Source organism: Plecotus auritus (assembly GCF_963455305.1).
Source record: "Plecotus auritus genome assembly, chromosome: 5".
Classification (NCBI taxonomy): Eukaryota; Metazoa; Chordata; class Mammalia; order Chiroptera; family Vespertilionidae; genus Plecotus; species Plecotus auritus.
The window spans coordinates 120813907-120836399 of NC_137776.1; the positions used below are offsets into that span (position 1 = coordinate 120813907).

General features: G+C 45.8%; 1 protein-coding gene across 1 annotated transcript in view; it reads right to left on the reverse strand.

Annotated features, from left to right (window-relative positions):
- The window catches only part of MTAP (methylthioadenosine phosphorylase), a 61426-nt gene extending 40874 nt beyond the window's left edge, over window positions 1-20552 (reverse strand). The window contains exons 1-2 of the mRNA XM_080668150.1: window positions 20404-20552; window positions 860-946 (exon numbers count right to left, since the gene is read on the reverse strand). Coding sequence (XP_080524276.1) covers window positions 860-946; window positions 20404-20436 — 120 coding nt within the window. The 5' untranslated portion in view covers window positions 20437-20552. The remainder of the gene's footprint in view (window positions 1-859; window positions 947-20403) is intronic.
- Between the last annotated feature and the right edge of the window lie 1941 nt (window positions 20553-22493).

Below are 22493 nucleotides of genomic sequence, written 5' to 3' on the forward strand. Positions count from 1 at the left end.
AAGCAGGCACCCCAGCGGACCCTGACAGCAGGCTGATCAAATACAGCTGTGCTGGTATCTGTCAGGTGTGAGAGCACCATGGGGCGGGCGCAGGGGGGGGGGGGGGGTTGGGTGGGATGGGGGGTGCGGCGGGGATTAAGAACTGAGCACTGGAACTGTTTGCTCTGTTAATCAACCAGAAGATGACCAGGGGTGGCCTGAGGGAATGGAGAGAAAAGTTTTGAGAACCTAGGGGCTCAAGAAAACAGAAGGCTAAGAAGTGAGCCAAGCTTTCAACCTAGGGACTCGCTGAAAAAGAGGGTTTGGTTGGGACTGTCAGATGCAAGGACCTTCAGAGTCGGATGGAAAACTGCAATGTTTGGAAGCAGCACGGTGGAACAGCCTCCTTTAAATAGAAAAGGAGAGTTTTACGGTATTCCCAGTTATGCAATCTTGTTATGAATCCCCAGAAATCCCCTTTTGGGCCAGGGCTTACTTTGAATGCTGCTTCCTCCCATGGTCTTTCTCCTAAATTAGTGTGACATGACCTGTCTTCACCAGATTAGAAGCTGACTTAAATGTTTTAAATGCAGAGAACTGAAGGGTACAGGTGCTATGTCTAAAATGAGTATGTGGCTTCTAGGAATATAAATTGAGAAGTAATTTGCACATGTTCAGCAGCAGTACTTTTAATATAAGAAAGTCTGGGGCACCCTTCGAGACACTGTCTCCGCTGGTAGAACCCACTGACCGGACTCCTGGACCCTCTTGGCCTGAGGCAGGCAGCCGCGGGCTGACAAGACAACAGCAATTTTAAAAAATTATTTTAAACTTAAAAAAATCAAGCCAGCTGGTATGTCTCCATTAACTGGGTACTAACCTTGCCAAATGGAGTATCCACATATTTCTCGGTTCTTCCTTCTAAGATTTCTGGATCATCTAGGCCTGTTCCACCAACAATTCCAATCTAAGGGAGGCAACAAAAAGGTGCCATAGTTCACCAGTTTCCATCAGAAACAAGATTAGAAGCAAATCCGTTTCCTCACATGTTCTTCTCCATTCCTGCTAGTTATTTCTTAAAATCTACAACTACTGACGAACAGTCATTCAACACACATTTGAAATAACCCAAACGTAGGTCACCCTTTTGGACTTTATCACATTTACTGCTGATAATTTGAATAATAAATTAGCACAGAAAGGTACTCTGTGTAGCTTAAGCAGGAAATCAATCCTAAAAATAGGCAACTGCGGTCGCAGAAAGTACTCTGTAACCAATTTTTTATTCTCTACTACGTGGACTATGGAATAAAGAATGTTCAAAAGACTGTTGGGATGGAAAAGATTCTGCATGGTCACTTCATAATGATTTCTCCTCATCACTCCATTAGATAAAGAAACACGAGAGATTTTCTTTCCTGAGCCACTAAAATCAGAGCTGTAGGGTAGGGGACCACAGATAGAACAGTCTAGAATAGTATGAAAAATCAGCCTCATGTATATTTATGAAATCCACAAATGTCATTCATATATACATGTAAATAAATGAGTAATTCAAAGGTAGTTCTAATTTTTTTAAAATTCCAGTGTCGTATTGCATTTTCCAGAGTCTAACAGTCCTTGAGACTAATCTAATTTGATGAGTAACATACACAAACAAGAACAATTTCAAAGATAAATACAATATCAGCGGGCCAGCTAACAAAAAATTAGATAAATGAAGTCGTTAGGAAAGTTGCTCTCCAGGCTGCTACTTCCTAAAGGAGAAAGAGTATTTAAATTGTCAGCAACAGGCGAGAGAGATGACACTTGACTAAGAAACCCAATGGAAAATTACCTGAGCACTCTTTTTCAATGTTTTAAATCTATTGTCACTTGAGTAAAATCTCCACTAAGTGGGAGAAAGTAGCTCCTTGAGGGGAAAAAAAAAATCATGAGTTAAGGATTAATTGAACATCTGAATAATTTTCAGATGGTGTTAACAAGCTGATTTAAATTAATGTGTGGGGAAAGGGTTACCTCTCTGGCCCCCAGTTTCCTGGAGAAAAAAAAAAGTCAACAAAACAGAAAATAAGGGCAATTTGGTGAGATTTTGCTGAAGAACTGCCTGTTACATGATTTGGAACTCTGCCTCCCCACAACTTCCTCAAGCGGCTAAACCAGTTTTTAAAAAAATGTTTTTATTGACTTTTAGAGAGAGAGGAAGGGAGAGGGATAGACTGAAACATTGATGAGAGAGAAACACCACCCACTGGCTGCCTCCTGCACACCCCCTTCCAGGGATCAGTCTGCCACCCGACTGCTGCCCTGACCCGTGCCCTGACCCCTGACCGGGAATCAAACCGGGACCTCCTGGTTCATAGGTCAAAGCTCAACCACTGAGCAACCACTCGGGCTAACCCAGTTTTTTAAGTTGGTGCCACCTTGTGGTCCATTACTGAAACCACAGCAGGTTGCATGTAAAGTCTAACCACATTCCACATTTACAGGTTTAAAATCACAGTTGCCACACTTACAGGTTTCAAATCAACAGAAATGTTCACTTAAATTGTACATTTAAATCATGCCAGTTCAATAGAAAAAAATTTTTTTAAAAAATCACACTGTTTTATGCAATCATAACCCTTCATCTGGCTGGCTTCTCCATTTTATCCTTCATTTCAAGTACCTCTGAAGGACCACACATCATAGGGGACTAACATGTCATCACCCCAAACCACAGAATTGAACTGCTGACTCAAATTACTCTCAGTCTACTTACTCTTCAGGGATTCTATCATTGATGAAAACTTCCACTTTGCAAAAACAAACAACCCCCCCCCCAAACAAACAAACAAACAAACAAAAAACCCAAACAAAAAAAAAGCTTATGACCACTTTGACTTGGCTGTTTCTGGATGATCTCTGGGCCATAGCATCTCACATTCTAGACTCTCAGACTCATATGTGCAAAATGAACCTGACTGTTTTTGAAACCTTGCTCTCAGTTTAGGCAAGCTAGCCCAGCATTGCGGAAGCTTGTACGAAATGGTAATGGGGATCCTGCTGAAGTTCAGTGCCCTTGAGCTCACCTTCAGCACCCCCAAGCTTCAGTCCCCACTACCCTGATGCCATGACAACCCCGCATTAGGTAGCTGGTAATTCGGCCCTCAGCAAGGAGCAGGTAGTACTGGGCATGGAAGCAAGAGCTGCTACTGCTAGCCAGAAAGCCCAGAATGTGGTCTCTGGTCCTGGAATATCTGCAGGAGTGTCCATCCATTCACCCAACTGGCTCGGATTGTTCATGGAAACACTTACCTTGCAAGGGACACAGAACAATTATAGCAATTGAGTACTGGCCACTCCAGGGAACTGAATTTCTAATCATTTCCTGCAGCTGCAGATTGAGGCCAGCAGTGCCAAGATTTGGCAAGCTCCACGCAAAGTACCACTAGGATGAAACTCCCAAGGCAGGGATGGCATAATTCTTCAACTTCTAAATTCAACACAGCATCTGCCTTGGTAATGCTTTGGTTTTTAAAAAAAGGAACTGTGTCTGAGCACTTATATGTCATAGGCACTATGGTAGACGCTTCAGTGGCCTATCTCTCTTGATTTTCACAACTGTCCTACGGAACAGACCCTACAGTATTACACCCATTTTACAAAATTGAAAAGAGACAGAGAGAGAAGATAGCGACCGGCAGGAAGGTAGGGAGGGAGAGTGTGTGATAGAGTGAGGGAGCAATAGAGGTGTGTGTGGACGTGTGTGGGTGTGTGTGTGAGTGAAATAGGGACAGTTAGACCCTGCAGTTCTTCCAGGGGGCTGCCAATCCGGGCAGTCTTAGATGGCAAAACCCCGCTGCCACCACAAACACTCCGGGGAGGACACCAGCGGCACAGAGACCACGCCATCTTGAAGAACAGAACTGCTTGAGACTAGAATCCTAGCCTCGCCAACACCCAGTCTGGTCTCAGAAGCAAACCAGGACCCTACAGCCACTCTGGTAAAAGACCTGCCACCACAGCTGCAGACCCAGGGACACCAGGACTCCAGGCACCACAGCCGCAGATTTGTGTCACAAAGCCAATCCCCCTCCCCCGCTGCGGAGACATAGAAACTACCAGACCCCAGTTGCACAATAAGGCTTTCTGCACACACAAAGCAGTGGGGACTCTGCCTGACTTTGAGCCTTGGTGTCAGACACGCGAAGTTTGTTTACCGCGACTCATCTCTGCGCCCAGGCAGGGAGACTGAGCTGAATTTGAGCCTGGACTGGAGAACTCAGGGATTTTGTTTCCCGAGACTAGTCTCTGCACCCAGGCAGGCAGACTGAGCTGAATATGAGCCTAGCTGCTCATCCCTAGGGAGGTAGTTTTCTGCGACCAGATCCCGTGCCCACGCGGGGCAGGGAGACAGCGCTGAACTTAAGCCTGAACTTGCAAACGCGGGGAATTTGTTTCCCACGACTAGTCTCCATGCCCAGGCAGGGAGGCAGTCCTGAATTTGAGCATAGGCGCACGACCTTGGGGAGATTGTTTTCTGCGACCATATCCTGCACCCACACAGGGAGACAGCGCTGAATTTGAGCCTGGGGGTGCAAACCCGGGGAGTTTGTTTCCCATGACCTGCCCCTGCACCTTAGCCGAGAGGCTGTGCTGAATTTGAACCTGGACGTTCGGACTCAGGGAGCTTGTTCCCCATGACCAGACCCTGTGCCCACACAGGGAGGTAGTGCTGAATTTGAGCCTGGGTACATGGACACAGGGAGTTTGTTTTCCACAGTGCACACCCACATAACCAGACCCCACACCCACACTAAGGGGTAGTGCCACCTGACTTTGATTCAGGGCAAGCGCACACAGAAGGCTGTTTACCGCAGGGCAGAAGTGGACCTCCTGCCACACAGTGTGACTGTGCAATCTGGTCTCTCAAGCAGATCGGGGACCCTGAATCTCCACGCAAGAGGCAGCAATGAGCACCAGTGACTAGACTCTGTTCCTCATTACGTGAGCCTGGGATCACTGATTCCCAGTACATTCACACTAAGAGCCAGTGACTCCAATTCTTGGCGCATGTGCACACAGGGACCCTCAATCTCAGTGTGAGGTAGCACCAAGCAACAGAGACTCTGATACTCAATTCTCGGCATGGACAGAGGGAGCCTCTGACTCCTGACACGCAATATGGGACTTTGATTTTTAGAACACACCAGTGGGTTCTCTGTTTCTTTTTTTTTTAATTTAATAAATCTTTATTGTTCAGATTATTACAATTGTTCCTCTTTTTTCCCCCCATAGCTCCCCTCCACCCGGTTCCCACCCCACCCTCTGCCCTTACCTCCCGCCCACTGTCCTCATGCATAGGTATACGATTTTTGTCCAGTCTCTTCCCGCACCCCCCACACCCCCTTCCCCCAGAGAATTGTCAGTCCACTCCCTTTCTATGCCCGATTCTATTATATTCACCAGTTTATTCTGTTCATCAGATTTTTTATTTACTTGATTTTTAGATTCACTTGTTGATAGACATGTATTTGTTGTTCATAATTTTTATCTTTACCTTTTTCTTCTTCTTCCTCTTCTTAAAGAATATCTTTCAGCATTTCATATAATACTGGTTTGGTGGTGATGAACTCCTTTAGCTTTTTCTTATCTGTGAAGCTCTTTATCTGACCTTCAATTCTGAATGATAGCTTTGCTGGGTAGAACAATCTTGGTTGTAGGTTCTTGCTATTCATCACTTTGAATATTTCTTGCCACTCCCATCTGGCCTGCATAGTTTCTGTTGAGAAATCAACTGACAATCGTATGGGTGCTCCTTGTAAGTAATTAACTTTTTTTCTCTTGCTGCTTTTAATATTCTCTCTTTGTCTTTTGCTCTTGGCATTTTAATTATGATGTGTCTTGGTGTGGTCCTCTTTGGATTCCTTTTGTTTGGGGTTCTGTGCGCTTCCTGGACTTGTAAGTCTATTTCTTTCACCAGGTGGAGTAAGTTTTCGGTCATTATTCTTCCAATAGGTTTTCAGTATCTTGCTCTCTCTCTTCTTCTGGCACCCCCATATTTCAGATGTTGGTACGCTTGAGGTTGTCCCAGAGGCTCCTTACACTATCTTCAAGTTTTTGAATTCTTTTTTCTTTTTGCTTTTCCGGTTGAGTGTTTTTTGCTTCTTCGTATTTCAAATCTTTGACTTGATTCTTGCGTTCCTCTAGTCTGCTATTAGGTCTCTGTATAATATTCTTTATTTCAGTCAGTGTATGTTTAATTTCTAGTTGATCCTTTTTCATATCCTCGAGGGTCTCACTAAATTTATCGGCCTTTTCTAGGAAATTCTTGAAAAACCTTATAACCGTGGTTTTGAACTCTATATCCAGTCGTTTTCTTTCCTCCATTTCTTTCGTTTGTGATCTGTTTCTTGTCTCTGCATTTTCGCTGCTTCCCTGAGTTGATAGAGTAGCTTTGTGTGGCAGGTGTCCTATAGGGCCCAGGGGCTCAGCCTCCCCCAGTTACCTGAGGTGGCCACTCTTGGTGCACCCCTTTGTGGATTGTGTGCACAGCCTTGTTGTAGTTAAGTCTTGATTGTTGTTGGTATCATTGGGAGGAATTGACCTCCAGGTCAATTGGCTGTGAGGAATCAGCTGTGTCTATGCTGGGAGAACTTCTGTGCTGGAGATACCCTCATGAGACAAGACTTGCAAAATTGCAAAAGCCTCTGTGCTCAGCTTGGATGGGGTGGAGTCTCAGGGCAGGGCAGACAGCCTTGGCTTCCTGTCAGCCCTGCCCTATGAGGCCCCTGGGTCTCAGTGTCCCTCAGTAATCGCTGCAAGCACCTCTGAGAGAAAGCCGCCCTCAAGTTTTGCCCACTGCCAGACAGTCCAGTTTCTCCCAGAATGAGTCTGGATTCCCAGAAACTCACCTGGAACTGGAGTTCAGCGTACTCGGGAGCTTCCGTCTCCCTCCCGCTTTAGAAAGCCAGCCGCGCACTCAGCCTCCTGTGCATTCAGCAGTCAGTCCTCACTGTGCGCCCGCGCGCCTCTGGACCTCTGCCTTCCACAGCTCCCTTGATTCTCCGTGTGCTTTCTCTTTTCCTGACAGTCCAGATTCCCCCCGAATGGGTCTGGGTTCCCAGAGTCTCGCCCGGGACTGGAGTTTAGCGCAGTCAGGAGCTTCCATCTCCCTCCTGCTTTAGAAAGCCAGCTGTGCTCTCAGCTGCCCATCCTCTCCGCACGCGTGCGCGTCTCCGTACCGCAGCCTTTTGCAGCTCCTCTGAGTCTCAATGTGCTTTCCTCTTTCCTTCTAGTTGTAGAATTTCCACTCAGCCAGCTTTCCTGTGGTTCTGGATGGTGTCTGTTTTGTCTTTTAGTTATAGTTTTGATATTGTTGTGCAAGGCAGCAGTTTAGGTGTTTACCTATGCCGCCATCTTGGTTTCTCCTTCAGGTTCTCTGTTTCAACGTGGCACAGGCAAGGTCCCTGATTCTAGGTGCACACACGAGGCCACACTAAGCGACTGTGACTCTGACCCAAGGCAAGCGTGGCTCCCACCAACCCACAGCAACCGCACATCTTGGTGTCGGAGCTCTTCAGTGACACTTGGGGGGTCCAAAACTCCCACTGCACACGGCCCAGGCCCCCGCAACTCAACATTTGAACCTTCTGGTGATAGTCAGAATGGGGAGACAATGAAGCAATCCCCAGAGGAAAGAAAAGGAGGAATTGCCAAGAAAGGAAATAAGTTAAATGGAAGCATGCAACTTGACAGAAAAAGAATTCAGAGTAACAGTCATACAGTTCATACACCAATGGATGAGAAAATCAACAACCTATGAAAAAATCAGGAAGGAATGAAAAATGATATAGCTACAATAAAAAACATCATGGAAGGCTTCAACAGTAGACTAGAAGAAGCAGAGGACCGAATCAGTGAATTAGAAGATCAGGTACAGAAACAAGCCCAATCTGAACAGCAACTAGAGAAAAAAAATTAAAAAGCAGGAGGAGAGCCTAAGGGAGCTTTGGGACAATACAAAACGAAATAACATATGTATAATAGGGCTGCCAGCAGGACAAGAAGAGCAGCAAGGATTGGAAAATTTAGTTGAAGAAATAATGACAGAAAACTTCCCTGATATGGGGAAGAAAAAAGTTACTCAAGTACAGAGAGTCCCAAGCAAGATTATTCCCAAAAGACCCACACCAAGACACACCATAATTACAATTGCAAATGTTATCGACAAAGAGAGAATCTTAAAGGCTGCAAGAGAGAGACAGAGACATACCTACAAAGGATCCCCCATCAGATTATCAAATGATTTCTCAACAGAAATACATCAAGCTAGAAGGGAATGGAAGGAGCTATACATAGTGATGCAAAGCAAGGGACTGAATCCAAGAATACTCTATCCAGCAAGACTATCAATCAAAATTGAAGGGGAAATCAGGAGCTTCGCAGGCAAAAAAAGGATAAGGGAGTTTATCACTACCAAGCCAGCAATGCAAGAAATGCTGTAAAAAGAAGAAACAAAAAGGTAAGAAGGAACACAGCCTCAAAAAATAAAAATGGCTACAAACAAGTACCTTTCAATAATAACTTCAAATGTAAACAGACTAAATGCTCCAATCAAAAGACATCGAGTGGCTGAATGGATAAAAAAACAGGACTCATATATATGCTGTCCCATATATATAGCCCATATATGGATAAAACAAGAGACCCACCTCAGAACAAGGGACTCACACAGACTGAAAGTGAAGGGATGGAAAAATATGTTTCAGGCAAATGGAAATGAAAAAAAAAAAGCTGGCGTAGCAATACTTATATCTGACAAAATAGACCTCAAAGTGAAGGCCATAACAAAAGATAAGGAAGGCCACTTCATAATACTAAAAGGATCAATACAACAAGAGTATATAACCCTGGTAAACATATATGTACCCAATGCAGGAGCACCCAAATACATAAAAAATCTCCTGGAAGGTATCAAGAGAGAGATCGACAACAATACAATCATAGTAGGGCACTTGAATACACCACTGACATCACTGGATAAATCCTCTAGACAAAAAATCAGTAAAGAAACAACAATCCTAAATGATTCACTAGACCAGATGGACTTAATTGACATCTTCAGAACATTTTACCACAAAGCTGCGGAATATATGTTCTTCTCAAGTGCACATGGGACATTTTCAAAAATAGACCACATACTGGGTCACAAGCAAAGTCTCACCAAATTCAAGAAGACTGAAATCATACCATGCATCTTTTCAGACCACAATGGCATAATCCTATCTAATAAGAGTAATATGCAAATTGACCGTCACTCCAAGACATAAGATGGCCTCCTCCCAGTGGTCAAAGATGGCTACCCCCATGTGGACACAAGATGGCCGCTACAAGATGGCCTGCAGAGAGGGCAGTTGTGGGTGACCAGGCCGGCAGAGGATGGCAGTTGGGGAAGACCAGGCCAGGAAGGGAGGACAGTTGGGGGGGACCCAGGCCTGCAGGGGAGGGCATTTGGGGGGGTAGGCCTGCAGGGAAGGGTAGTTGGGGGGGGGCCAGGCATGCAGGGGAGGGCAGTTGGGGGGACCAGGCCAGCAGGGGGGACCAGGCCAGCAGAGGAGGGCAGTTGTGGGCGATCAGGCAAGCAGGGAGAGTAGTTAGGGGTGACTGAGCCGGCAGAGGAGGGCAGTTGGGGGAGACCAGGTCAGCAGGGGAGGGCAGTTGGGGGAGACCAGGACTGCAGGGGAGAGCAGTTGGGGGGAACCAGGCCTGCAGTGGAGGACAGTTGGGGTGGGACCAGGACTGCAGTGGAGGACAGTTGGGGGGGACCCAGGCCTGCAGGGGAGGGCAGTTTGGGGAGACTAGGCATGAAAGTTAGGGCAATTGGGGGGGGACCAGGCCTACAGGGGAGGACAGTTGTGGGCGATCAGGCCAGCAGGGAGGGCAGTTAGGGGTGACCGGGCCAGCAGAGGAGGGCAGTTAGGGGTGACCAGGCTGGCAGGGGAGGGCAGTTAGGGGCAATTGGGCCGGCTGGGGAGCAGTTAGGCGTCAACCAGGCTGGCAGGGGAGTGGTTAGGGGGTGATCAGGCTGGCAGGCAGAAGTGGTTAGGGGCAATCAGGCAGAGGCAGGCAAGCAGTTGGGTTCCAGCAGTCCTGGTGAGATCAGGCCTAAACGGGCAGTCCGACATCCCTCAAGGGGTCCCAGATTTGAGAGAGTGCAGGCTGGGCTGAGGGACACGCCCTCCCCTGTGCACAAATTTCATGCACCAGGCCTCTAGTATTAGAAATAAACTACAATAAAAATAACCCAAAACACTCAAACACTTGGAAGCTGAATAGCAAGTTATTAAATATTGATTGGGTTACCAATGAGATCAAAGAAGAAATTAAAAACATTCTGGAAACTAATGACAATAAAAACACAACAATCCAAAACCTATGGGACACAATGAAAGCAGTCCTGAGAGGGAAGTTTATAGCTCTACAGCAGGGGTCCTCAAACTACGGCCTGCGGGCCACATGCAGCCCGCCAAGGACATTTATCCGGCCCGCCAGGTGCCGCTGCCTGTCCTGCTTAGCAGCCGACTCATCCCGGGCCCGCAGTGCGCATAGGAATTTGTTCATAGTTTTTGCTTTTAAACTATAGTCCAGCCCTCCAATGGTCTGAGGGACAGTGACTGGCACCCTGTTTAAAAAGTTTGAGGAGCCCTGCTCTACAGGCCTACCTCAAAAAACAAGAAAAAATGGTAGTAAATCATCTAACGCTACAACTCAAAAAAAGTAGAAAGAGAGCAACAAGAAAAACCCAGAGTGAGCAGAAGGAAGGAAATAATAAAGATTAGAGCAGATATAAATGACATAGAGACCAAAAAAAAAAAAAAATACCAATACAAAAGATCAATGAAACCAAGAGCTCGTTCTTTGAAAGGATAAACAAGATTGATGAACCTCTAGCCAGGCTCACCAAGAAGCAAAGAGAGAGGACTCAAATAAACAAAATCAGAAATGATAGAGGCGAAATAACAACAGACCCCACAGAAATACAAAGGATTGTTAAAAAAATATTATGAACAATTCTATTCCAACAAACTAGAAAACCTGGAGGAAATGGACATATTCCTAGAAAAATACAACCTTCCAAAACTCAATTGGGAAGATTCTAAAAATCTCAATAGGCCAATTAACTATGGAAGAAATTGAAGCAGTCATCAAAAAGCTTCCAGCAAACAAAAGCACAGGGCCAGATAGCTTCACAGGGGAGTTTTACCAAACATTCAAGGAAGAACTAAAACCTATCCTCCTCAGACTATGCCAAAAAATTCAAAAGGAAGGAACACTTCCAAACTCATTCTATGAAGCCAGCATCACCCTAATACCAAAACCAGATAAAGATAACACAGTGAAAGAGAATTACAGGCCAATATCCCTTATGAACATAGATGCCAAAATCCTCAACAAAATTCTAGCAAATTGGTTCCAGCAGTACATCAGAAAGATCATACACCATGACCAAGTAGGGTTTATCCCAGGGATGCAAGGATAGTACAATATCTGCAAATCAATAAACGTGATACATCACATAAACAAACTGAGGGAGAAAAATCACAGTCATATCAATTGACGCAGAAAAAGCAACAAAATCCAACACTCTTTCTTGATAAAAACTCTCAGCAAGGTGGGAATAGAATGATCATACCTCAACATAATAAAAGCCATATGTGATAAACCCACAGCCAGCATCACACTCAATGGACAAAAACTAAAGCCATTTCCCCTAAGAACAGGAACAAGATAGGGATGCCCTCTCTCACCACTCCTGTTTGACATAGTACTGGAAGTACTAGCTATTGCTATACAGGAAGAATAAATAAAAGGCATCAAAATTGGAAAAGAAGAAGTAAAACTGTCCTTATTCGCAGATGACATGATACTGTACATAGAAAACCCGAAGGACTCCATCAAAAAATTATTAGACTTAATAAATGAATTCGGCAATGTAGCAGGATACAAAATTAACACCAAGAAATCTATGGCATTTCTATACACCAATAGTGAACTTACAGAAAAAGAGACTAAAAAAGCAATCCCATTTACCATCGTACCAAAAAAATTAAGATACCTAGGAATAAACTTAACTAAAGAGGTAAAAGACCTATATGCAAAAAACTACAGGACACTGGAAAAAGAGATACAGGAAAATATAAACAGATGGAAGAACATACCATGTTCATGGATTGGTAGAATCAACATCATCAAAATTTTCATACTACCCAAAGCAATCTATAGATTCAATGCAATCCCCATTAAAATACCAACGGCATATTTCACAGACCTAGAACGAACTCTCCAAAAATTCATCTGGAATAAAAAAAGACCTCGAATAGCTGCAGCAATCCTGAGAAAGAAGAGCAAAGTAGGTGAGATCTCAATACCAGATATCAAGCTGTATTACAAAGCCACTGTCCTCAAAACAGCCTGGTACTGGCACAAGAACAGACATATAGATCAATGGAATAGAATAGAGAACCCAGAAATTGACCCAAACCACTATGCCCAATTAATATTCGACAAAGGAGGCATGAACATACAATGGAGTCAAGACAGTCTCTTCAATAAATGGTGTTGGGAAAATTGGACAGATACATGCAAAAAAATGAAACTAGACCACCAACTTACACCATACACAAAAATAAACTCAAAATGGAAAAAGGACTTAAACATAAGACAGGAAACCATAAAAATACTAGAGGAATCCACAGGCAGCAAAATCTCAGACATATGCTGAAGGAACTTCTTCACTGATACTGCTCCTAGGGCAGGGGTGGGCAAATTTTTTGACTCGAGGGCCACAATGGGTTCTTAAACTGGACCGGAGGGCCGGAACAAAAGCATGGATGGAGTGTTTGTGTGAACTAATATAAATTCAAAGTAAAGGAGCGGAGGGGAGAGCAAGAGAACCCTCCGCTCTTTCGGCTCCGCGGGCTGGATAGAACAGCCGAACGGGCCGGATCCGGCCCACGGGCCATAGTTTGCCCACGGCTGTAGGGCAATGGAAACTAAAGAGAAAATAAACAAATGGGACTACATCAAAATAAAAAGCTTCTGCACAGCAAATGAAACCATCAACAAAACAACAAGAAAGCCCACTGTATGGGAAAACATATTTGCCAATGTTATCACTGATATGGGTTTAATCTCTAACATTTACAGGGAACTCATACAACTCAACAAAAGGAAGATAAACAATCCAATCAAGAAATGGGCAATGGAACTAAATAGAAACTTTTCGAAAGAAGACAGAAGGAAGGCCAAGAGACATATGAAAACATGCTCAATGTCACTAATTATCCCAGAGATGCAAATCAAAACGACAATGCGGTACCACCTCACACCTGTCAGAATGGCTATCATCAACAAATCAATAAACAACAAATGTTGGTGAGGATGCGGAGAAAAAGGAACCCTGGTGCACTGCTGGTGGGAATGCAGATTGGTGCAGCCACTGTGGAGAAATGTATGGAGTTTCCTCAAAAAACTAAAAATGGAACTCCCATTTGACCCAGTAATACCACTTCTAGGAATATATCCCAAGAAGCTAGAAACATCAATCAGAAAGGATATATGCACCCCTATGTTCATAGCAGCACAATTTACCATAGTTAAGATTTGGAAACAGCCTAAGTGCCCATCAGCAGATGAGTGGATTAAAAATCTGTGGTACATCTCCACAATAGAATACTACGCTGCGCTAAAAAAGAAGGAATTCCTACCATTTGCAACAGCATGGATGGAACTGGAGAGCATTATGCTAAGTGAAATAATCCAATCAGAGAAAGATAAATATCACATGATCTCACTCATCTATGGGAAATAATGAACAACATAAACTAATGATCATAAACAGATCCAGAGACAGGGAAGCATCGATCAGAGTGTCAAACCTCACAGGGAAGGTAGGGGAGGGTGGGGTAAGGGGGAGAGATCAACCAAAGGACTTGTATGCATGCATATGGGCCTAACCAATGGACACAGACAACAGGGGGGTGAGGACAGGAGTGGGGCGGTGAGAAGGTAATGGGGGGATGAGGACAAATATGTAATACCTTAACCAATAAAGAAATTAAAATGCAAAAAAATAAAAATAAAAATAAAAGTTTTGCAAAAAAAAAAAATGAAAAGAAAAAGCATAAAAAGGAAGAGACTTATCCAAGAACTAATCACAAGGAGCCAAACTGGAATAGCAACCTATGCCTTTCATGCTTGACCACTAAGATGTGCTACTTCCCAATACCCCCTGGGAATCTTTATAACACCATACCCTAGTAGAAAAGTTTTTTCTCCATCTTATGAGAAAACTGATGCACAGAGAGGTCCAGTTCTGGCTGAAGGTCAAGCCAGCTTAGAAACAGTGACTCTGGGTGTCTAAGTGAACCCCCTGGGAGGGCTGGAGGTGGGGCAGCTCCCCATCAATGACCTCATCCACCCTCAGGAAGCAAGGACAAGATCTTACTAGGCCTCCTGGGCCAGAAGCATCAGCCCCCATCCAGGCAATCCCAGGCTGCGTAGGAAATGTGTCCCAGCACTGAGATGGAATTTTGGGGCCAATTCTGCCCAACCAGGACTTCATCACACAAGATAAAACTCTAAATAGGGACCCCTGATCAATCAAGATCACTGCCAGATTTTAATAGCTTAGTGTCATCCCACACTTTCCCACTGACACACCACCAAGCCAATCTTCGTAAGAGAAGATTTGACTTTCTGAGACTATGAAAGCATTTTGTTGAAATGCTGGCTTACTTGGGCAGAATGGCTACTTCCAGCAATGTTAAAAGGGCTCGTACGAACCTCGCCCCTCTATGTCCTTTGTTGCCTGGACCCAGGAGATTTCACATACCCACCTTGGTTTCACATTGAGGCACCATCACACTGAGGCCAGGACATACTACCCAAGGAACCAGTCCTCCAGGATGGCATTCTCAAAACACCACAACCCCGAGCAGCTGAGACTAGCTCCTGCCAGGCGGTGGGCTGCCTCTGAGTGTTCAAGCTCTCGAAGCAAGAGAGCCTGGCAGCACTCCCTGACCTGAGTGCTTCAGTCCTCCAGCTCTGGTCGCCACTGACAAGTTTGGCAAGTGCAGCAGACAGAGCCCTTCTTATTGAGCCAAACAGGCTTGGAGGCCTCCCAGGGCCTTGCAAAACCCCAGAAGTCCAGTTGTGTGAGGAGAAAGCGGCTAAATGTCTGTTTGGGAGGCCTCTTCAAAACCTGTGGTAATGTCCACGGATGGAGCTGGTGGCTCCATCCCTGACAAGATAACCCATCTGTAAGCCACCCCCCAGTGTTATGGGCTCAACTGTGTCCCCCAAATCTATACTGTGAAGTCCTAACCCCCGATACCTCAGAATGTGACTATTTTTAGAAATAAGCTCTTTGAAGAGATAAAGTTGAATGAGGTCTCTGGTGGGCAGGGGGGTATCCATTATGACTGGTGACCTTGTAAGAGACTAGGACACAGACACGCAGAAGGAAGACCATATAGTCACAGCAAGAAAATGGCATCTGCCAGCCAAGGAGAGAGGCCTCAGATGAATCAACCTGCTGACACCTTGATCTTGAACTTCCAGCCTCCAGCACTGCCTAAGCCCGTGGTCGGCAAACTGCGGCTTGCGAGCCACATGCAGCTCTTTGGCCTCTTGAGTGGGGCTCTTCCACAAAATACTATGGCCTGGGCGAGTCTATTTTGAAGAAGTGGCGTTAGAAGAAGTTTAAGTTTAAAAAGTTTGGCTCTCAAAAGAAATTTCAATTGTTGTACTGTTGATATTTGGCTCTGTTGACTAATGAGTTTGCCGACCACTGGCCTAAGCCATCCAGTCTGTGGAACTTTGCTATGGCAGCCCTAGCAAACAAATAAGTAACACTACGTTCAGAAGATCCTTGGTTTTTACTTAATCAACGTCCCCATGCCAAGTCAAGATATTATTCTAATGGGCAGACATCCCTCCTGAAACGGTCCATTATTTTTTGAGGATTTTCCGGGAAGCTTGCTGTACTCTCTGAAGCTCACCTTCCCTTGAGGACAGCAGGATCCCTCCCAGTGTGCCCCCTGGGGCAGCTGCTAGATACTAGCTCACCAGGGAGCTTTCAATACCAAAGCCCAGGCCACAGACTCCAGGGATGCTGATGAACTGGCCAAGGCACAGTCTGTTTTCTTAAAGCTCCGCAGGTGGATCTAACATGCAGCCAGAACCGAGCACCTGCTCTAGGACCCAGATTGTGAAATTCTAAAATCAGGGCTCGCTGAGTGTCACAGGCTGAAGAATGGCCCCTGAGAAAGATCCTATCTGCCCCGTCCTAATTCCCAGAAGTTGCCATCATTATTTGATGTGATTAAAGATTATCCTGGATTATCTGTGCAGGCCCTAAATGCAATCACAAGGGTCCTTAGAAGATGATCACACGAGGAAGAGGGCGATGTGATGATGGAGGCAGAGGGAGAAAAGGGAAGTGAGGCAGGTCAAGGGGCAAGGAACGCCAGTGACCTCTGGAGGCTGGAAAAGGCAGTGAAACAAACAGATTCCTCCTTCTGATGCTCCCAGAGGACTTGCCTTGCCCTACTGACAGCTTGATTTGAACTGTAAGAGAACACATTTGCATTGTTTTAAGCCATCCAGTTTGTGGTCATCCTTAAAGCAGCCACAGGAAACCAATACACTAAGAATCACCGGAAGAGCTTGTTAAGATGCAGATGCTCAGCCTTTTCAAAGCTCCCTGGGGCAGTGGTTGTCACACCTTAGTGGGCATTTGAATAGACTTAGGCTCTTCTAAACCCAGATTGCTGGACCCCACGCCCTAGAGCTCCGGATTTAGCAGGACTGGGGTGGGGCTCAAGAACCTGCATTTCTAACACATCCCCAAGTGGGTGCAGATGCACGGAGTCCTTTGAGGACCACGGCTTTGGAAGCGTCCGTAGCACAGACTAGAATACCATGATTATAATCACAGTTATCTATCTAGGGTCCACTGCACACGGTTTCTCACCTGTACCTACAGGCACACCTTTTTTAAAAAACATTTTTATTTGTTTCAGAGAAGAAGGGAGAGGGAGAGAGAGAGATAAAAGCATCAATATGAGATTGATTGGCTGATTGGCTGTCTCCTGCATGCCCCCTACTGGGGACTGAGTCCACAACCCAGGCATGTGCCCTTGACCAGAAGGGAACCCTTCAGTCTACAGGCTGAGGCTATATCCACTGAACCAAACCAGCTAGGCCCACACCTCCTTTTTACTGTGCTTCACTTTACTGCACTTCACAGATATTGTGGGTTTATTGCGGGGGTTTTTTTTGTTTTGTTTTTTAACAAATGGAAGGTAAGACCCTCCACCAGCAAACAGATTACAACTTGCTTTATTGTGGTGGTATGGAAACAAACCCGCAATATCTCTGAGGGTTGCCAGAATAAGGGAAGGTAAGACATCCATAGAGTTATAAGAATCAAATGAAAATAATGCATTAATATCTGTCACTGTCCTTGTACACCTTCCCACCTGTAGCAAAAACAAAGAGAATTCAAATGAACTTCCTCAAAGCAACAACAACAACAAAAAAGCCCCTTCTCTGGCTTTCAGTGTGAACAGGACACACACTAGTGCTGCTCCCGCTCCTCTCCAGGCAGACTGTCTCAGGGACTTAGCCCAGGTCCCTCAACCAAGTGTGCACCGGCTCTCCTGGGGGTGCCTGGCACCCAGGGGACATTTCTGGCTGCCACATGCCTTGGAGGAGTGCTACTGGCATTTCGTGGGGAAGAGCCAAGAAGTACTCTATGTCCTGCATTGCTCAGGCAGTCCTACAAAGACGGGAATTGTCGTGACCACAATGCCCCCCGAGTCCCTGGGCAAAAAATACAGGCTCATGGGTCATTTCCAGTTGGGGCATGTGGGTTGTCCCCCAGTTTCTGAGAGTCATTTCAAGACCTTGGATCTGAAGGCCTTGGCCAGCCACAGACAGCCAAGAGGTGAGCGTAAGAAGCCCATTCTCCAGTCTAGATTCCATTCCCCTTAAGGCCATTTTGTTAACAGCTCACTAACCCACCTACAATGGGACCATATTCCCTCCCTGTCATAGCAACCAGAATAAACAAGACTTATTTTCAATCCCCCAGAGCAATAGCTGGGCAGCTGCCTGGGGGCCCACACACCCCCATTGAAGGAGGCCTCCAGAATGCCCTGGCTGGGGGGCAAAGACCTGTTCAGCCCCCTGCATGGTCAAGCATACCACCTGCCCACGGCTGATGCTGGAGGTTCTCCCAGACACCAGGGGCCAGCGTCCAGTGGGCACAGGGAGGCAGCCAACTTCTTGCACTCACTCTACAATCCCTCTCCCTCAAAGCTGCAGGATCTCTTTATTCACACAATAAAACAGGGCACAGAGACCACAGGTGGGACTCAGTAACGTCTCACAACATCTAGTTGGTGGAATGTCAGGCTCTGGGCCCAATTCTGTGACTATCTAGGTCCAACTGTATAATGCTGGGCACCTTAGCTGACCTTTCTGGGCCTCAGCTTCCTATCCACAAAAAGGGGTTGGTGTGGCTCTCAGATCTTCAGGAACCTTCCAGCTCTACATTCCATGATCTGGGGGCAGGATATGGTTTTTATCAGCCTACTTTGCTCTGGACACTAGCATCTCATGTTGTCTACACAGGATGTTGCCTCAGCAGCCTGGGCAATTTGGTGTTGGCATCATGGATTCTCAACAGCAAAGGGTGACCCTTATAACCTCAAAGGCAGAAAGTAGCAGGCAGGCCTAGCACGATGTGTACTTCTTAAATTTATATTCAGCAGCTCGCCAAGGCCAAAAATATACATCATTCAATATTACATCAGACTCTCACCACAGTGCCACGCTGTGCCCACTCTGCACTCAAATGCACTGCACCAATTTTACAGGGAGGCTGTGTGGCGAGGAGAATGCTGAACCAGGTTAACATGAGATTGTTTTAAATACCACCCCTTTCTGTTTTTAATATTTCTCTAAGTGTATTCCTGTAAGGGAAAGTTTCCTGCCTGCCCACTGAAAGCCGTGGCCATGACATCTATCATTATTTAATTGTTGGGGAAAAGATATTCAAAATGTATATCAGCTCCCCCACTTAGAAACACTACCATTGAACAAGTTTCAACACCCCAGCAAACCCTGCAGTAAATCCCCACTTTATAGAGGGGCACCTAAGGAACTCGCTTAGCACATGAGCTTCATTAAAACGCTTTCTGCCTTTCCCCCTCTTACTGGTAAGGGAGGAGTGTTCTGCAGATATTTTTGAATGCAATATTCTTTTCAAAATGACCAAAGGAGTTTCAAATCTAAGTGTGACTGCAACACTCCCCACCCCACTCCCTGTCATAACTGTCTCATGAAAAGCTGCACGGGCCTAATAAACGAATAATCACTGTGACTGATAACACGGAGACTGCAGAGATTTACCTTCTCCCCGGAGAAGTGAACACAAAGCGAGGAACCAAGAGATACCTGGGTAAAGGAGGCGGGCCTCCTGCCTAACCCATAGGCCAAGAATTTCTGAAGTTATCTGACTTCCTAGCCAATCATAAACAGAGAAGAGATCTTAAGTTTTATCAATTTTTCCTTATGCACTGTAACTCTACACTCTCCCAGGACACCAGCCAGGCGAGAAGTGTTTAAGCCCCAGGGAAGCTGGGGGTGGGGGGTGGGGTCAGAACTCATACTCTCCTCTGGCTAAGGATCCCACCGCACAAAGGTCTCTAGTACGGAGACCAGTACAACTGCTAGAGCACAATGCAACCGATCTCTGACTTTCAAGATCGCAAACAAAGCAGTTTAAAGCCAGAGGCCTCCAAAGAGGGCCTGTACTCCAGGTCGGTGCTGCAGAAGTCAGAATGCCTGAAGCAACGTGCTGCAGGGGACACTTCAGGGGAAGGCCTACGTTTGGAAGAGGAAAAAAAAAAAAAAAAGCCGGAAGCTTGTAAAAGAGCAAGTACGCAGTCCTCCCACGTGGGCCGCGGGCAGAAAGCGGAATCAGAGCGGAAGCACGAGGAGACGGGCTCAGAGCAGCAGGCACACTGCTAGCGCATCTCCGGGAAAAGCAGGACCACTCGCGAAAGGCTGGCGCGCGGCAGAGCTCTGCCCACAGCCCCTCTCTAAAGGGCTTGCCCACACCCTGCACGGTGAGGGTGCAGCTGAGACCAAAGGTGGAGGGGGAGAGCTTGCAAGCTTTCCCTCCCGCCCGCTCCCCGCCCCTGAGCGAACCCGCCCTGGTGCAGTGCCCTAGACCTTTCCCGCCTCGGCGGGGGTGCACTAGCAGGGCACCCAGGCTGGGCGCACGCCCCCGATGCGCGGTCTCCCCGGGCGGGAGCGAGAGCGCAGCGGGCAGGGGCGGACCGTAGCCGCCAGGACGGCTAATCTCACCTTCACGGCAGTGGGGGTGGCACCTGAGGCCATGTCTGCGCCGGGAGGAGGCTGCGGGATGGGCACGCGGTGGGGAGACGCGCAGCCAGATCGAGCGCGCGGCGCGGGACCGAGCAGTGCGGGTCCGGAGTGGCTCTGACTCCTCCTCTTCCTCCCCGGGACAGCTGGATTGGCTGCTGGCGTGGGATCTCCCCCGCCGCCCCCCTCCTCAAATCGAGGTTCCCGCGTCCCGCCCCGTGTGCAGACTTTTCCGGTTCTCCGTGGGTTTGGGTTTTTCCCCATCCCCGAGGTAACTAACGGGTTTATAACAATGATAGTAGTAGAGACCGTTTATTGAGCGCTTGATTGGTGCCAGACTCTGCTGTGCACTTTAATCAGCCGCGTTAACTTTCACAAGAACCCCACAAGGAAGAGCAGCATCCCCGCTCTGCCAAGTATTGCTGGCTCATCTGTAAAATCAGGCTGGCCAGCGTGCAGCTCTCGCGGGAGAGTGGATCAGCAGCAGAGGGTGCGGACTACGGCTTACTCATCTCTAGTTTGAGGGGAGGCTCTTAATAGGCTTGAGACCGCGCCTAACTCCCAACACCGTCTTTAACCCCTCCCACTGGGCAGCATCCAGTCCACCTAGATTCAGACTCCAGGCTCCTGTCTTCATCATTTCACATTGGCTGGTCACCTCCAACACACACACACGATCCTCCTCGATCACAGTACAGTTGGCCACTTTGTCAGTGGATTAGAGTCTGGCATTGGAAGCTGAGGGGAAAAGCTAAAAGTTCTATTAACAAGCAGCCACTCTGGATAGAGCAGAACATTGTCAAAAAATATCATAAGAGGGTAATAAGAAATTAATAGTCGTAATAAAATTTAAAAATTGCTGCCCCTTTAAATTCCCAGGTAGGCATAAAATCCTCAGAGATGTGTGAATTGGTGTAAATTCAGGTTTTAAAACCTCAGTGTCATCACTGACTAGTAAATTTACAGTGCAGAGACAAGGGAGTTGGACAAGTAGGACTTGGGGAGGGGAGTCAGGATCAGAGGACCGGCTGCTAAATGTATTCCTGAGTCTGTCTTAGTGTCATTGGCTTCAAGGGGAAGAAGGTTTTTGTAGGTTCGAGATGCCCAGTTATAAGCAATAAACAACTTCAGGTTTGGTAATTTACAGTTGAAATGGCAAGACTCCACAGTTTTTATAAAACATTTACAGAGTGATTTACATAAATATTTGGTTTTCTATCATGATACTTCATTGCCCTTTGTGTTGGCACACCCTGGGGCTGTTCCTTTAACTTGGTTGAGTGCCTTGACTCATTAGTGGTGACCACACTATTTTTGACAACAATTATCAGATAATCAGATTTCTTAAGAAATAAGCTTAGGAAGGATTTTCAATGATTTGTATTCTGCTTTGGACAAGCTTAAAGAATGCCATAAGAGGAGTCTTTATGATTAGCTGGTTATAAATTAAGAGAGACCTCAATGGTTCTTGCAGCTATTCATGGTGCAAAAGTAATACTTTTCCTCATGGGAAGGATAGATAGAGTTAGGAAGTATCTAGGTATAATAGCAGCTGCTATTATGGAAGTCCTTGCGTTCCCTTGCTGGCCTGACCGTAGTAAACTATGGGAAAAATTATTTGCTATATTTCTGGAAAACATAGATAATTTTGTAAAATATTTGAGTTCTTGGAAATGTTTTGCTTATAAGTGTTGTAAATCTGCCCTGTCAGGAATTTGAAATGATTAAAAATGAAAGAAAATTTTGAAAAATGCTTAAAATATTTAATTGAATATAATTACAGAAGAGAACTGAGGGAAATAACCCTGTTCAATATAGAAATATTAATCTAATCATTAATGAAAAAGTTATGATATTTCTCATCATACCCAATTTAAAATACAATAGAAAAATTTGTAAGTTGAAATTAAATATTTAAGGAAAACTTGTTTTTAACTTTGTGACCTTAATAAATTGAACACTAATTTTAAACCAAATAGCTTTTAAACACTTCTTAATACACACAGAAACCTCAACTCTGGAATATTAAACATAAAAGCAAAATATTCACATTGATTATTCCGCGGAGAGAG